The following is a 15,951-nucleotide window of genomic DNA, read 5'->3' as shown; positions in this document are numbered from 1 at the left end:
GCATCTTACTCAAATTCACTTTATCCTAAATGTTTTATTAATTAGGATTTTATAAATTGGAGCACTGTTATATTTGATTCTGATTGACCAGTCGTGGTATTCAGTGGTCAAACATAGGCTACATTTGCTACTGAAGAAAAAATAATTCGATTTGGCCTTAAATCGATATAATTGACAACAATCGATTATGATTTAGAGATAATGTCCGACTGCCATTTTTGTTTGCTGTACTTACGGTAGAAGACATACTCCGTGTTGTTGGCCCAGTTTCTGTCATCTGTATGTCTGTTGTGAGGAGATGTGGTGAGTGATGAATTGCACGCGACGATGTGGAATCCGCTCTCCGCGAGCATATCAAACGCTCGCTCCAGGTGGCGAAACTTCAGGGAAAACTGAGAAGTGTATCGCTCAGGTGCCCTGTCAGGATCCCGGTTCTCGTTTAACGTGTCTCCAAAAACTTCTTTAGCCAGACCGACCCTTCCGCAAATAAAGATTTTGGGTATTCCTCGAGCTTTTGGATCAGCGTCCCTCCCGAGGGCGCACGAGCTCTTGTATCCCACCGTGATGAAGCCGTAGCACCTATCGCGCGCGTCCAGGTAAGATGCAGGGAACAGTCTCTGATCGCTTCCCTGGGATGCTTCGTCAAAATCATTGTGAATAGAATCATCTGGTGTCAGGATTTTGACGAGCTCGGGTAGCTGGAAGAACTCAGCCTCCCGTTTCAGCCTTCCCTTCTCCGGGAAATAATCCGGCAGGACGACGTTCTTATCGCGGAGATAGTCCAAAACATATCGAAACAGAAATCCGTCCCTGTCAATGAAGTAGCGTCCCTTGATGTCCTGCGCGAGGTCGTTGGAAATGTCCTTTTTAGTGGAGAATAATTTCCCCAGCAGTGAGTTTGGCACGCTGGTTAGGGTGGCATGGCGTGTGTAATACACCTGTCCACCTACATTGAGCTCAATCACATCAGAAGAGCAACTCTGAGCACATCCACTGTCCTTGGGCGTTTGATAAGTCCTGCAATTTTCAGTCAGGGCCATTTTGGCGTTGCACACTTCAAAAAATGCAAAAGCGAATATGCAAAAGTTTTTGATTTCTCTTTAGTGAGCAAAAAGTCAAGAGGAACATAACCTGCACACTCTTTAACAGACGTTCACAGTCCATTGTGTTATGCACAGCATCTCTGAGGACCTGCAGAGTGTTTATGAAAGTATAAATGTATCAAAATGACACAGTGAGACTGTTAGCCTTCTCCCACTAATACGACTGGGCATCTATTGCCAGATGATATATCTGAACACACATCTCCTGTTATTTATAATAATGTAGAAATAGAAGAGCTCTCACCCAAGGGAACCAATTGTGCAGCTCGTGTAACCTCCAGCTGAGGATCCAAAAATAAGTTCTGCTTATAAAAAATGAAAAACTGCACCAACCAAGACAGCTTCAACTTCCTCCTGAAGAGTGCTTCTCTCTCATGAAATCTGGTCCGTCCGGAACAGTTAGTCTCCGTGTACCTGGCTCCCACCCAGCATTTCATTAAAAGGATCTCGAGTTGAAGAGGAGGGTGCGTTGGGAAGTTTGAGCATCCTTACTCTCCAGAGCATCAGCAGCGTAGTGCGAATGAATGCAGCGTGCTGAGAGAGGCTCAGGACGGGGGAGGGAGACCATTCTTAGGGAGATGAGCCTTACATCATCTTAAAGGAAAATGACAGCTGGAAAGATACAAGCATTGTACCCTTCTTCTCCAGATTTCCAAACATGCTCATGCAATTATTGTGCTAGATAAGAACATGAATTGGTAAGGATGCACTGTACGGTTTCATCTCAGAACTTCATTGATTTATTAGTAGTGGTTGAGCTCAAATCCCACATGCCTTTCCAGAGATTAGCTTTGGGATGTTTTAGGGGACCTCAGTGTATGTTATGGTTTCAGGACCATGGACAGATCCCCATAAACTTGGTTCCAGTTGGCTTACTAGGCAGCTGACATATAATTTGAGCGTTATATGATATTCGATGTAGCTACATTTCTTGTCACTATTACAACTCAGCAAGATTTCAGTTTCGACCGGTTTTGCGGTTTCAGAATGTTTTGTAAAATCCCCTCTGAATTTATATCACAGATTTAATGGCATTTTATTGACTTACCCTCACAATATAATGTGCACCCAGAGGATTCTTTGAGTTAGAGAACATGTTTATTTAGGCATGCAAACCTTTGGCATTGTGTGCTGATCTTGTTTCAAGGAATTTGTGAGCTCAGCTTCACTGAGCGATGGCTTTGAGGCTGTGGTCACGCTTACCCTGCTAATTTTGTGTATTCTGCTGAAAAAGTGTTGCTAGGCACCGACAGGAGAAACTGTGAGTGGGATTCAGATGGCAAATGCTCTGCTGTTTTCTTTTTATCTGCAATAATGTTTCATTATAAAGGACCCGCAAATGTATGCATTGATACGTACAGGAATACAGGCATGAACATGATGATATCTTCGGCATTCGAGATGAAGTTTCTTCTCTCTTGGGCACTTCTAAAAATACTCAATTCTCAGATGACATGAATCATTTAACTATAGGCTGCCAGGATGTACTCTGTCTGTCTGTTTGATTTGATTTAGTCCTCGTTTTTAAAGCAGGTAAGATTTGGTGCATGATGATGACATGCAAAGTTGAAGACATGCCTGCAGCCACTGCCTTTAAAACACTTAAATAATGCAGGACAACTCTTAAGGTACCATCACTCTTTACTCATTCAGCCCTGTCTGGATGAGTATTTCCAATATAAAATGTAAATTAAGAAATGCAATAAATCAAATAAAAATGTGCATTACTCCATTCATCCACGGATTCATGTAAAGCTTAGATGTTGCATTACAGATAATCCACGTATAAACACATATTATCTTTTCATTACTTGGATTACTGGTCAAACTGTGTGGTCTTCATCCATCCATAAGTATAACGCATACACTTCTCTGGAGGAGGGAGCCGTCATAGCTGTGCAGCAATCCATTGACCTAGATTTTTAGTATTCTCTGGATTTCAGCCACCCCTGCCTCAGAGAGGAGCCATTTATGTGGATTTGGATGTTTCTACATGTGGAGGGCCTTCGTGCTTAATGGAAGCAGAAGAGTGCCATTATTGCAATTATTTATTTTTCAGCTCCATGGTGTGCTTTTGAGAGTCCTTTTCCTTGCGGTAAACATATTGTGATTTCTACCCATATTTTTTTAACGGTTTCATTATTCCTGACAGTTTCTAAAATAGAGTTATGTACACCTCCACCCATTTTACATGAAAATGGAAACTTAACTTACAGACCATCCCATTTCTGTAAGTAAGTTGAAGGCAAGTTTGAAGAACCCAAGTGCAACATTTATTCAAAACAGGATCAAACATAAAACAAAGGCATGAACTCAAAACATGAACATGAGCGAACAGTGGTTACACAAACAATAATGGCACATGGCAAACATGAGGGCTTAAAAACACAAGACTAATGACAAGGGACATCTGTGACCATAATCAAGACAATCAACCAATGACAACATGACACATTCACATGGGGAACACATGGCACGATCACATGACTATAACAGGGGATCACATGACAGACATGAAACAAAACCTTCTGCGGTTTCTCCATATGCATATCTACGAAGTTGTGTTATTTTAGCATAATTGAGATACAGTTTTATTAATATGTTGAATGTACTAAAAATGGAAAAAACTTTTTCTTTTGCATTTTTGACATACAGACGACAACGTTGTCAAAACGATCCCCGTTCGCATGAATCCGTTGCACATATTATTAAAACATCACAAAGTCAAATTTAAATAAGCACCCTGATACAAAATCAAGACCATGCACCCTCAATTGATACTCACTGTAATAATATAATATTATATATTGGCGAGATTTGTCAAACTCTATATAGGCTTTATTTGCGCTCTGGAGAATGTGAAATGTTCCTATTAACAGCGTGTTTTTTGCAGCGGCCATTTTTAAATCATTTTAAATGCAAAAAACTGAAGAAGAAGAAAAAAGAAGAAAAAACGTTAAATAAAGTTTATATCTAAATTTCTTGAAATCTACAAACCCTCTTTCGCCTAAGGGGTCGTTGCCCTGAAAAACGTTGAAGACCCCTGTAGACATAAAAAGTCCATCAAAACAGCTGCATCTTTGTTACGCTGCCCTTTTCAGATCCCCCCACAACTTTTCTATAGGATCAGGTCTGGGCTCTGGCTGGGCCATTCCAAAACTTTCATCTTTCTTTGCTGAAGCCATTCTTTAGTTGATTCAGATGAGTGTTTTGGATCATTTTCATGCTGAAAGTTCTCTTCATTTTGAAAGTTCTCCCACCCCCCCCCCCCCCCCCCCAGCAACTCTCTTTTTATGTTGCTGTAGGCCTCTTGACAGCCTCCATGACCAGATTTTTTTGTTGTTGTCTTGCTTATTCACCTGCCCTGTAAAGCGACTTTGAGTTCGAGAAAAGCGCTATACAAATTCAATTTATTATTATTATTATTATTTCTCTTTGTCTTCTCATCAATTTTGGAGGGACAGCCTATACCGTTCTTGTTAATAACACTGTTGTGCCAAACTTTCTCCCCTTGTTGATTACTGTCTCCACTGTGTTCCATCTAATGCATGCAACCAAGAGGTCAGAAAAATCTTACAACAACAGCTGAGATTTATCAGAATCGCTTCAGGTGAAGACAGGTTTTCAGATGAGCGTAATGATTTGTTTATTTCTGAACAATTACATTTATTTAATACATTTTGGGGGGGTTATTATCTTTCTTCTGTGTTCAGTGGCATTGCACAGGTTGTATTTTCACTGTAAAAAGTGATCAGTTGACAACTTAAAAAAAGTGAGGAAACCCGTTGCCTTAAAAATTTTAAGTAAATAAACTTCATGCATAATTGAAAAAAATAAGTTATGTGAACTTGACAATTCCAAGTTACTCTGGCAAGTAAAAGTTATTGAAATAAAATGTGCTGTTATTACGTTATAACAACATTTATAAATAAAAACTAAGTAACCACAACTTATTATGTGTACTTATAATTCACTGACTGATTTGATGTCATCTCATTTTATTAATTTTGTTGAAAGTCTTAACAAAAAAATGTAGGGTAATACAATACTTAAAAAATACAAAATTTCTCAAACAGTATATTCCTCTTTCATAAACTGCAAAAACTTTTCTTACTTTAACTAAAAACTTTTAACATTTTAAATTGTCAATATAATTACTTTAAATTTGAGTGTATTCAGAAAAGCAAAAACTTGATTCAAAGCTACAACATTCCCCTTTGGCTAAGTGGAGAAAGCACTTTTTCACATTAAAACGTCTGTTCTTCGGTTCTGCCGATGCTGTAAAATAAATACTGGTCACCTTCTACACACATTGAAATGTGTTCCTCATACCTGCAGGGTAGTCTAGTGCAAAATATTTATATTTGTTTCATTTTTTTATGTAACAAAAAACATATTTTTAACAGTGGTGTGTAGACTTTTTATATCCACTGTACATAATTTGGCTTTATTTCAATAATTACTCTACTAGCACCACTTTAGTTGAAGAGTCACATGATATCTTGAAGAGTCATTAGGTGTGTTCGACATCGGCTGCGGCTGGATGTAACTGATCGGCGAGAGTAGCCGCGTGCAGGCGGGGAGGAGCTGCAAACGGAGACGTGAAGTCGGACACTTTCGGGTTCCCGTAGTGACCGCTCACGTGGTGTTTGCATACTTTACCACAGCTAAAGTGAAATAAATGCAATATTTGCCAAATACACAGATGTTTCAGAGACATTTTCATTCAATACTTTATGTACTGCTTCATACAGCGTTTGTTTGAACAAGAATAAAGTTCAACATAAGCCTACAGCCAGGCCTACTATCAATGAAGTGGAATCAACGTTTTTTAATCAGTTTTATTTTGATAAACATAACACAATAAATCGCGACTACATGAAAAGAGTGTTTACTGTAATTAAAAAAACTGATTTGTGAGCTTAAGTGGAACTAAAGGTGTGAGAATAAACACGAAACGCACGTGATCGTTGTCATGCGGTGAATCCGGCCAATCGTGGAACAGCTGTGTCGTCATCAGAGCTCGTGCAGCCCAGAGCAGCCGCTCTTCAGAAGCTGCGCTGGCTGAGTTCTCCGGCTACTCTCGAATCGCTCTCGCGGTACTTTGATGGCATACGTCACAGTCACGTGGCGTCGGCGCTGTATCAAGTCGGACAACATTTCTAACCGGCATGCACTGCTTCAAGTCTGCCGCCGATCGGTCTGCGCAGAGCTGCATGAAGTCGAACAAGCCTATTAAAGTGAACACCTGACCCTACTTTCATTATTGTAACCCAATGTAGATTCATTCAAGATTTTTAAATGAATTCTGTGTACATTTTATTTATTTATTTATTTAAATGTGTAATTACTGACAGCACATCATTGCTGAATTTTTGGTTGGTCGTTGACAATGATTTGCAGAACTGCCACATCAGAAAATATCTGGAATAAACATAACCTGGTTTGTCTGTTGTGACCATGCCATTTAAAGCACTGTTTGAACATAGTATTGCATTCTCAGCTTACATGTGTTAATATTTATCCTGAACAACTTTACACTCTCTTTATCTAATTTTTTTTTAAACGCATGTAAAAAAAAATATATATATATATTTCTAGGATATATTAATGGATATATTTCTAGGATATATTGCGAGAAGATGCATAAGACAATCTGATCAATAATAAATGCACAGAAACTAAATAAAGCTAAGCTAGGGAATTGTGCTTGAAACACAAACTTTATTAATAGGCCAAGTCATTTTACTTCTATGTTCATGAACTAATGATCATTTATGTATTACGGGTCAACGACATACACATTTTTGTGTCCAAGTGCATTCTTTCCTTTTAAAATATAAAGAATACATTTGATAAATGTATTCTTTATTCACTTTATTCTATAAAACCTATTGAATTCAGTTTTAGTAGGTAGCCTACATTTCAATAATACATATTATTTTATGGTTTGTTATCTTCAACCCCCAAAATGTCAGGTGCTGCAACTGCCTGAACAAATGAACAGACTAAGCAAACTATTTAAAACTGTGCTTTAATAGGCTAAAAAAACAAAACAAAAAAAAACTAAATACTATGGCATAATTTTATCTTTGAAACCTTTCATATAAATACATTTCTGTTGAGATCATTGAAAAAAATTGTCCAGCAATTTGTATGGGTGGCACAACTGCAAACATGAGTTTTTATTTATTTATTTATTTATTTTATTATGAATTGACAAAACAGTAAACATAATAATTCATCATCCAGAAGACCTCAAATGATCCTTGAGGCAGTGAAAAGGTTTGTAGATCTCTCTCAAATATAGGCTATATATATATATATATATATATATATATATATATATATATATATATACACAACTATTTGGTTGTACAGCCTGACATGAAAGCATGCATTTACATGATAACATGAAACAACAACAACAACAACAAAAAAGAATGTAAACACTTTGAAATGTTATTCAACAACTGAAACTTGTTTAAACACATTGTTCATGACTTAACAAATATGCATTACATCAGTATTGAAAATATATTTTTAAAAAAACCTTTTTGAAGCTTTATTTGTCAATGACCCATTCATGTAATAATGTTAAAGTTATACAGCGTCGCCAATGTGTGCATGTGTATGAGAGAAACAGAAGAACAACAGAAATAGAAGCAGTGAAGAGAGAGGAGGCAGTGTGTGTGTGTGTGTGTGTGTGTGTGTGTGTGTGTGTGTGTGTGTGTGTGTGTGTGTGTGTGTGTGTGTGTGTGTGTGTGTGTGTGTGTGTTTTATGATGGTGATATCACCGAGGTTACTCTCATCTCACCCAGTGAAGTCACTGTAATAAGAGGCGAGATGTAATAACTCGTCACTGCCAATAGGTCGCACTGCACGTTGTAAACAGTGTCGCCACGGACCTCCACTGTAATCTCCATTTTGAATGTTTTTATGGTTTAGGGTTTTATGTGGCACGCCTCTTTTCTCATGGCCGAAAATGAGAAAATTGCCTGGATTACCCAGATGGGGTTATGAATTCGGACTAAAACGCTGGACGATATCCGACCCGCGACCTTTTTCTCGCAGTTTGCGATTTGTCTTGCTCTTCTAAAACGACCTCAGACTGCGGTGAAGGCTCATGTTGTTGCTAATCGCTTTCAGCAGAAACCTCTACACTAAAACAATGTCAGATGATGCAACAAATCAAAACAGGAACGTAAATATCAAAAGGTACGCATTTCCAGATCTTTTCTTGTCTATCGTGCACCTGGATACTAATATACGTATTCATAGCGTAAAAGTATAGCAACTCGTTTTAAATTAGTAACTCTCGTTTCTACACTCTGACTGATCTCGCGACTTGTTTTTCACGCCATTAAACCGTTATTGCAGTCCTGTTAGGGTGATGTATGTTGTGTTTTGGCTGTTGCATAGGTATTGCGCGTTATTTTAGGGGTTCAGAGTTGAAATTTGAAGTGATTGACTCGTCTGTCTGCTGTGGGTTAGCAGTGGGTGTGAGTACTAGAGTAGGCCTCAGTGCGTGTCACACTGACTGATCCGCGCGCGCTCGTGCTGCTGCTACAAGAACGCGAGTCGCGAGATCAGCGCGAGACTTAACGGTACACATTTGGATTTTTATCCGTTTATTAAAATAATGGTCGAAAGATGTAAGCTCCACGCATTCAGCTGCAGATGATGAGGCGTTTTGGACAAAATAGTGCTTATAACGTTAAAGATTGAGATATTTTATGAGGTAGTTATTATAAAAACATCTAGTTACTTTAATAAGTTTAATAATTAGGCTAAGTTACTGTGTGCAAGTAAGTACGAGACGTATGTCCAACGGCGTTACTGTTATTTTAATACATTTAACGTTAAATATAGATAACTCATCCAGTGTCAAAATATATAATTTCAAAGCACGCATAGTTACAGTTTATGTGGCGTTTATGCAGAACAGTCCAACTTCTCGCGGGTCTTTTTGTTTGTTTATTTTTTTTATCACGTCATACAATAGTACTGCTGTTTGTTGTTGTGGCTAATACTAAGTTACCACAGTTTACCTCAGAGTAAATGTGAGCAACTATGCTATTTTAGAATCAGAATGAGATTTATTGTCAAGTATTCTTGCTTACACACATAAGCGATTTGCCTTGGTGAAGCTTAGGCCCTCAATACGCAGAAAAAAATCAAGACAGAATAATATTAATAAGTGAATATACTGTACCGGTCAACAGTTTGGAAAGAAAACCTACTATTTTTAATGTTTTTGAAATAAGTATCATATGCTCATCAAGCCTGCATTTATTTATAAAATACAGAAAAATCATTAATATTGTGAAATATTATTATAATTTAAAATAATGGTTTTGTAGTTTAATATATTTTCAAATATAATTTATTTCTGTGATGCAAAGCTGAATTTTCAGCATTGTTACTCCAGTCCTCAGTGTCACATGATCCATCAGAAATCCAATATGTGATTTGATCAATGTTGAAATAGTTTTTTGGAACCTGTGATACTTTTTTCAGGATTCATTTATGAATAAAAAGTAAAAAAATAACTGCATTTATTCAAAATAGAAATCTTTCCTAATACATTTTTTATCAATTTAACTAATCCTTGCTGAATAAAAGTATTAATTTATTTTAAAAAAGAAAAAATTACTGACACCAAACGTCTGAACGGTAGTGTATATTGTAATTTGTTACAAAAGATTTCTATTTTGAATAAATGCTGTTCTTTTTTAACTTATTCATCAAAGAATCCTGAAAAAAGTATCACAGGTTATAAAAAATGTTAAGCAGCACTGTTTCAAACATTGAAAATAAATCAGCATGATTTCAGACAAGTTGTTACCATGGTGCATTTTTGTCTTTACCTCTTTTAATCATGTTTTGTTTTCATGTAACTAACAGTAAACTATGCTTTTTTTTTAGTGATGGTATTTATGGTGTATTAGAAAATATAATTGTTTTGTTGTGTTTTACCACAGTAATGCAAGATGGATCAAGGAGGACTGAAGAACGGCGCCAAGAGAGATGGGCGTTTGAATACGTTGGATTACAGCAACAGCCCAGTTGAGGGAATTTTACGAAGCGGGATACAAAGCGCCATGTCTGTCGCTCCCACGTCCATGGTTCCTCAACCCAGTCCACTGATGCAGCCAGTTTCCGCGGACCTTCCCAATGGCCTGAGCAATTCACCCACTCTAGAGGAGCACACCACTTCCACTCTTGGCTTCTTCATGGAAGATTCAGAACTCAAAGCGGTCGGGAAGGAGCAGAGGGCTCAACAACAACAGGCCCTGTGCTCTTTCACTTTGGGGGACAGCTTCTCAGGTCTGGAGGCCAGCATTGCAGACCTCAATAGCTCCTCCCCTTCAATGGACTCCATGATCGGTGGAGTCGACCCCAATCTCTTTCCTTTAAAAACAGAGCAATTTTCTCCCATGGATAAATGCGATATGGATCTTGACCAAGATTCCTTTGGTCCAATGGGGAAAGATGTTGATGTTGGCAATCATAAGCTATTTAGTGACAACACTCTGGACCTCCTGCAGGACTTTGAGTTGGACGGATCGCCTTCTGATTTCTATGTGGCAGATGACGCGTTTCTCTCCACCATAGGTGAAGATGCTCTGCTCGGAGACTTGTCGACAAATACAGAGAGGGACTCAAAGGCCACGATCTCGGTAAACAGCACGCTCAACGGCATGAGCACTTCCAGCACCACCACTACCAGCCTGGCCACTGTGAAAGTGGAGAAGGACTCTATAATCCAGCTGTGTACTCCAGGGGTCATCAAAAAGGAGAACGTCGGTGGGACTAACTACTGTCAGATTGGTCTCCACAGCACACCTATTAACATTTGTGGTGTCACCACTTCAAGTGGACAGAGCTTTCTCTTTGGGGCCGGCCCGTCCACAGCTGCTGTCAGTCAGCAGAAAGATCAGAAGCCTATCTTTAACGTGTACACCCCTCTGAGCTCTTCAGAAGACAGTTGGAGCAGGGGCCAGGGCTTTGGGAATGCAAGCGGAATGCAACAGAGGGCCAGCGAATGCTTTTCCAAAAACTACACAAGCCCCTATGCCAGGTAAGCCATGAAAGCCACCTTGATGGTCAGTGCTTCAGTTACGGATGAAAATTGCCAGCGTCATGGAATTTTTCAATTTGTGCCTCGCCCTGGAAAAGTCTTAGAAATGACTTAAAATCTTAAGAAATCATGGAAGAAATCATAGAAATGTCTGTAGTGATTATAAATGTATCTTGGTGTGCTGAGCTCTAAACCATTTTATAGGCATCCCGGCGCCATCTGCACTGCTGAGAGCGGCGTATGTGATGAATGGATCACATTGTGATGAGTAGATTACATAGATGAATATGTAAATATGTGCCACGTGCTTTCCTCTCAATAATTCAATAAACGCACAACAGAAATGACAGCGGTGAGAAAACAGCAGTTAAGAAAGTATCCGATCATAGCTATGTGAATGTTTACACAAGCTCTGCAATTTGGCACTCCAGTAGTCTCTCGTAGCCAGACCTTCAGACTGACGGCAGAAGGTCTGGACTCCATCACAGCTTTCACTGGCCAAGGACTGCCCGAGCAGACGTTTGACTGACATGTAACGCAACCAATCACAGTTTGTTTTGTTCCGCATCATGTTTAGGGGTGTGAAAATGTAAATCGATGTCCCAACGATAAATAAATTAATAAATTATTCATTCAAGAACATTGTGCAAGTATACTGCAACAATGGAGCCGCAACCTTCACATACTTTTGATAATCCAGCATTTAGTCGATCCTGGTAAGCGCTCATTGTCACAGTTGTAAACACGACCACTTTCTTCTTCCATGAGGGGGTTTGGCGTCACAACGGATTTGTTTCCAATCAGTTTTAGAATATCCTGAAGTGTTTCCAGTTAAGTGTGCCATATGCATGAGACGTTCAGCCAACGTTCTGTGGGTGTGTGATGTCTGAGGCTGAGCCTAGCACTCCAGTGACATCACGCCATGTTTATTTATATAGCACTTTATATAATAGATTCGCTTTAAAGCAGCAGCTTTAATACGATACCTTGAAAAATTCATTTTTTATACAATGCTTACAATTAATGTTACAAAAGTTATTCAGTCAAGAGCAGTGAGTGACTTTCTCTTTCTCTCTTTTTCTTTGATGAACATGACAGAAAGCAGCAGGTTTATTAGGCTGCTGCCACTTTAAAGGATTAGTTCACTTCAGAATTCAAATTTCCTGATCATTTACTCACCCCCACGTCATCCAAGATATTCATGTCTTTCTTTCTTCAGTCAAAAAGAAATGAATGTTTTTTAGGAAGAAATTCCAGGATTTTTCTTCATGTAGTGGACTTCAACGGTTATCAACAGGTTAGGGAATGCAGCTTCAAAGGGCTCTACACGAGGGTTGGGCGATGTCTACCAATTTGGCATCAGACGATGTCTACAGTGAAACATCGCGATGGACGATGACTTGGGGGGGGGGGGTATTTACGTAATATTCTCATTTTCCACTAAATATTTTCCTCTATATCTCATCAGCAATTTCGATTTCGGCACGCTCTGCAGCAGCTGAGCACTAAGAGCGAATGTACAGTGACGTGACATCACTGCCAGATTCAAACTTCGTGCTTTCGCTCTATGGCTGGCGCTGAGCCAAAGACGGACGCGCTCAGCACTTGTCATAGGTCATCTGTTCAGTGTTTTTAACCACATAATGTTTATTTTAGGTTTCAGACATTTAAATACATATAATTTATAGCAAAACAATACATTTATAGTTTGTAAAATACACAATGGTGTCTATGGAAGCAGCAACAACCCATTCAAATATATTTGACGACGCTTTTTTTCATATCAGAGAGACACAGTGTAAATAACTATAAAGTCAACTCTATTTTTCTCCCAGTTCACCGGCCACTTACTTTTATGTATTTCGGGAGAAACTGATGAATTCATGCGCTGTAATAAATCCCAACAGACAGAAATCTCTGAACTGCGGCCCAAACACGGCGCCCATCTCACGTTACAGAGCAAGATACATTTTTTTTTTTTTTTTTTTAACGACAAAACAAACTCACTTACACATATTTGAGAATCGGAATAGAAGATAGTTCATGACATGGTAAGCAAGATTGTTCATATTTAGAAATAAAAGCGCTAAATCTGTCATACAGCGCTTTTTTGGCTGTGGTGAATCACGTGCCAAGCATGACGCGCCACCATGGCAACGGGACGGGGGGACATCACGATGTTTAGCCGATGCCGTCTAAACATCGTGATGTCTGTCAGCCATCACCATCGGCCCAACCCTACTCATTTTCTTAAAAAGGTCAGGCGGTAACTTGACGTAGGCGGAAAATGTAGAGTAGGACGAAAAACTCATTTTCTCCTGCAATTTCAAAATCGTCCGATACTGTTGTTTTACCTTTTGGTTTTTGATTTTTATTTGTAAAGGGCGTTTTACTTAGTCTTTGCACATTCGCTTTGTAAACACCAGGTGGGTACTTCCGCCTACGTCACGTGTGACGTTTCAACGTGATTACGTAACGTGTGGCGCATCACAGCTAGAGCAAGACGAGCATTTGTGGTTAAAAAGTATTTTTTTTTAGAAAATGACAGATCGTTTCGCTAGAAAAGACCCTTATTCCTCGGCTGGGATCGTGTAGTTCCCTTTGAAGCTGCATTGAAACTGCAATTTGGACCTTCAACCCGTTGATAACCAAGTCCACTATATGGAGATAAATCCTGGAATGTTTTCCTCAAAAACTTTAATTTGGATGAAAGAAAGGATGAAAGAAAGACATGAATATTTCTGATGATGTGGGGGTGAGTAAATTATCAGGAAATTTTAATTCTGAAGTACAGATCCAATATACTGTTACACAACATGCGATTTATTTGTCAACTGTTTGCGTTCCAAAACTGACTGTATTTACCTGAATACTTGCCAAGACAGCATTTTGGCAATTGTGCATTTGAACATTTAAGCGCAATAAGCCACGAAAAAGAACTAGCCTACTAGCCTACATTTTGTACTCGTGAGCTGTTTGAGAGGTGGCTTTATGTGCGCGCCACTTATATAGATCAGTGGTGTGAGCGTGAAACCTTCGGTAATGAGAACAGTTTTGCAAAATTTAGGACTTGTAGCACCAACACTATTCAACCGGATCAAATGAGAAGAGGTGGGTGTGTGTCAAAGTCAATTCACCAGAGAGAAGAGAGAGCGAGAACGCGCAGCTGGTATTGGTGTATTGATACTGCAGAAAAAAAATATTGGCATCGTTTCAGATATTTAAGTATCGAAATATCTATATTTTTGACAACAGTACTCCAGTGTGTTCATGTTTTTGTGTACAGACATCTGATCTCAAAAGACTGCACATTAGAGTTAAAGCCACACCCGACTATTATATATTCACCACAGGCCAATGGTGGTACGAACATGATTACCTGCCATAGCGTACATTTCTGGAAAGTTCACTTCGGCATGCTGTTTCCTGAAAAAAACTCCAAACAAACTTTGTTTTAGCCTGATTTTGTTCGAAATGACGCCACACCAGTTAGTTCTTTGATTTCGCTTGAAGTATATCGGGGCCTTAAATGAATGGAGAAACAGTTTTCAGTTTCATTTTCATTTTCATTTTAGTTTATGTTGAGGAGTTTTGTTGTGCTTTTGTCCTTTTTGTTAGTTTTTTTAATAATACTGTTTAGGTTTAATTAATTAGTTATTTTATTTAATTCGTTTAATTTTAGTTTTAGGTTGTATTTATTTACAGTTAGTAATTTTAGTAATTTTAGGGCTCAAACTTAAAATTATTTCAGTTATTTGCCAAGACAACATTTCTAATTTTCTAATATTTTGATTTAATTTTATTGCAGCTTCATTTCAATTAATAATAAAAAAGAAGGTTTTAGTTAACAATAAAAACAAAAAAGTATGGGAACCACACTCAGTTATCCCTAAAATAAATGATATTTTAGTCGTTTTGGCACAAACATATATTCAGTATTGAAGAGGAAAAGAATGCACAAAATAAGAATTACGTTTTGAGAGTATCTTTTCTGGGAATAATCATGACATGCATTTCCTCCAGTAAGAAACAGCCATGAAATGGAGCATTAAAGTCAGTGCTGCTCCCTAAATTAGCCCAACAGTTACTGTACCATTATTGGTTTGTTACAGTTTTACCCAAAGTATTAAACTACTTAAAAATGCTGTAAGGTCAATGCAAGAATACAATATCTGACACTATTCAGACAGAACTGCACCATTTTCTTTTTCACAATCATGTTCCATCATGTTTTCTACTGCCATCTCTCCTCAACTATTTGCAAATCCTGACTTGTGTGAGCATAAATTGTAATCGAATGAAATGTGCTCAAAGGGCATGATAGTAGGGCACTTCTTTGGAACTGGAAGCAATCTGTTAATGTGCTTCTTTTAAAACCGTTTTGTGTTTACTGGAAGTCTGAAGATGACTAGTTATCAAGGAGTTATGTAACTGACACACATAGCTGAGTGATCTCCACAAAGCAAGCAGGTCTCTGCAGCTCGACCCGAAACCTGCTCATCCAAAACTGCAGCAGTTTGATCGATTGCCAATGACGCGTCAAGTGTACAGTCTTTGAGGAAGTGTCTAGATATATGTCATGTGAACGGGCCATTAGTGACACACCCACATAGTCCAGCTTTTTCTAGTGCTTAAAATAAACACAAAGATTGTTTTTCTAATGTCAGAGTCATTGGGTTCAGATTAGGGATGTGCACGAGCACTCGGGCGTGACAGCGACGATCGTTTATGACAACGATGTTTGCTGTAACTTATACAAATATA

The 15,951-nt window shown here is 38.5% G+C and overlaps 2 protein-coding genes across 2 annotated transcripts in view; one reads left to right on the top strand and one right to left on the bottom strand.

The window, feature by feature from the left end:
• Positions 1-1,652, bottom strand: part of kctd16a (potassium channel tetramerization domain containing 16a) — a 43,480-nt gene extending 41,828 nt beyond the window's left edge. The window contains exon 1 of the mRNA XM_056250308.1: positions 236-1,652. Within this exon, the coding sequence (XP_056106283.1) occupies positions 236-1,040 (805 nt within the window). The 5' untranslated portion in view covers positions 1,041-1,652. The remainder of the gene's footprint in view (positions 1-235) is intronic.
• Positions 1,653-7,995: 6,343 nt separating this feature from the next.
• Positions 7,996-15,951, top strand: part of nr3c1 (nuclear receptor subfamily 3, group C, member 1 (glucocorticoid receptor)) — a 28,281-nt gene continuing 20,325 nt past the window's right edge. Inside the window, exons 1-2 of the mRNA XM_056250305.1 lie at positions 7,996-8,321; positions 10,088-11,187. Of these exons, the coding sequence (XP_056106280.1) occupies positions 10,097-11,187 (1,091 nt within the window). The 5' untranslated portion in view covers positions 7,996-8,321; positions 10,088-10,096. The remainder of the gene's footprint in view (positions 8,322-10,087; positions 11,188-15,951) is intronic.

This window comes from Rhinichthys klamathensis, unplaced genomic scaffold (assembly GCF_029890125.1).
Source record: "Rhinichthys klamathensis goyatoka isolate OS25496 unplaced genomic scaffold, OSU_Roscu_1.1 h1tg000068l_1, whole genome shotgun sequence".
NCBI lineage: Eukaryota > Metazoa > Chordata > Actinopteri > Cypriniformes > Leuciscidae > Rhinichthys > Rhinichthys klamathensis.
The sequence above is the reverse complement of the archived record's forward strand: the minus strand, read 5'-3'. Positions and strand labels throughout refer to the sequence as shown.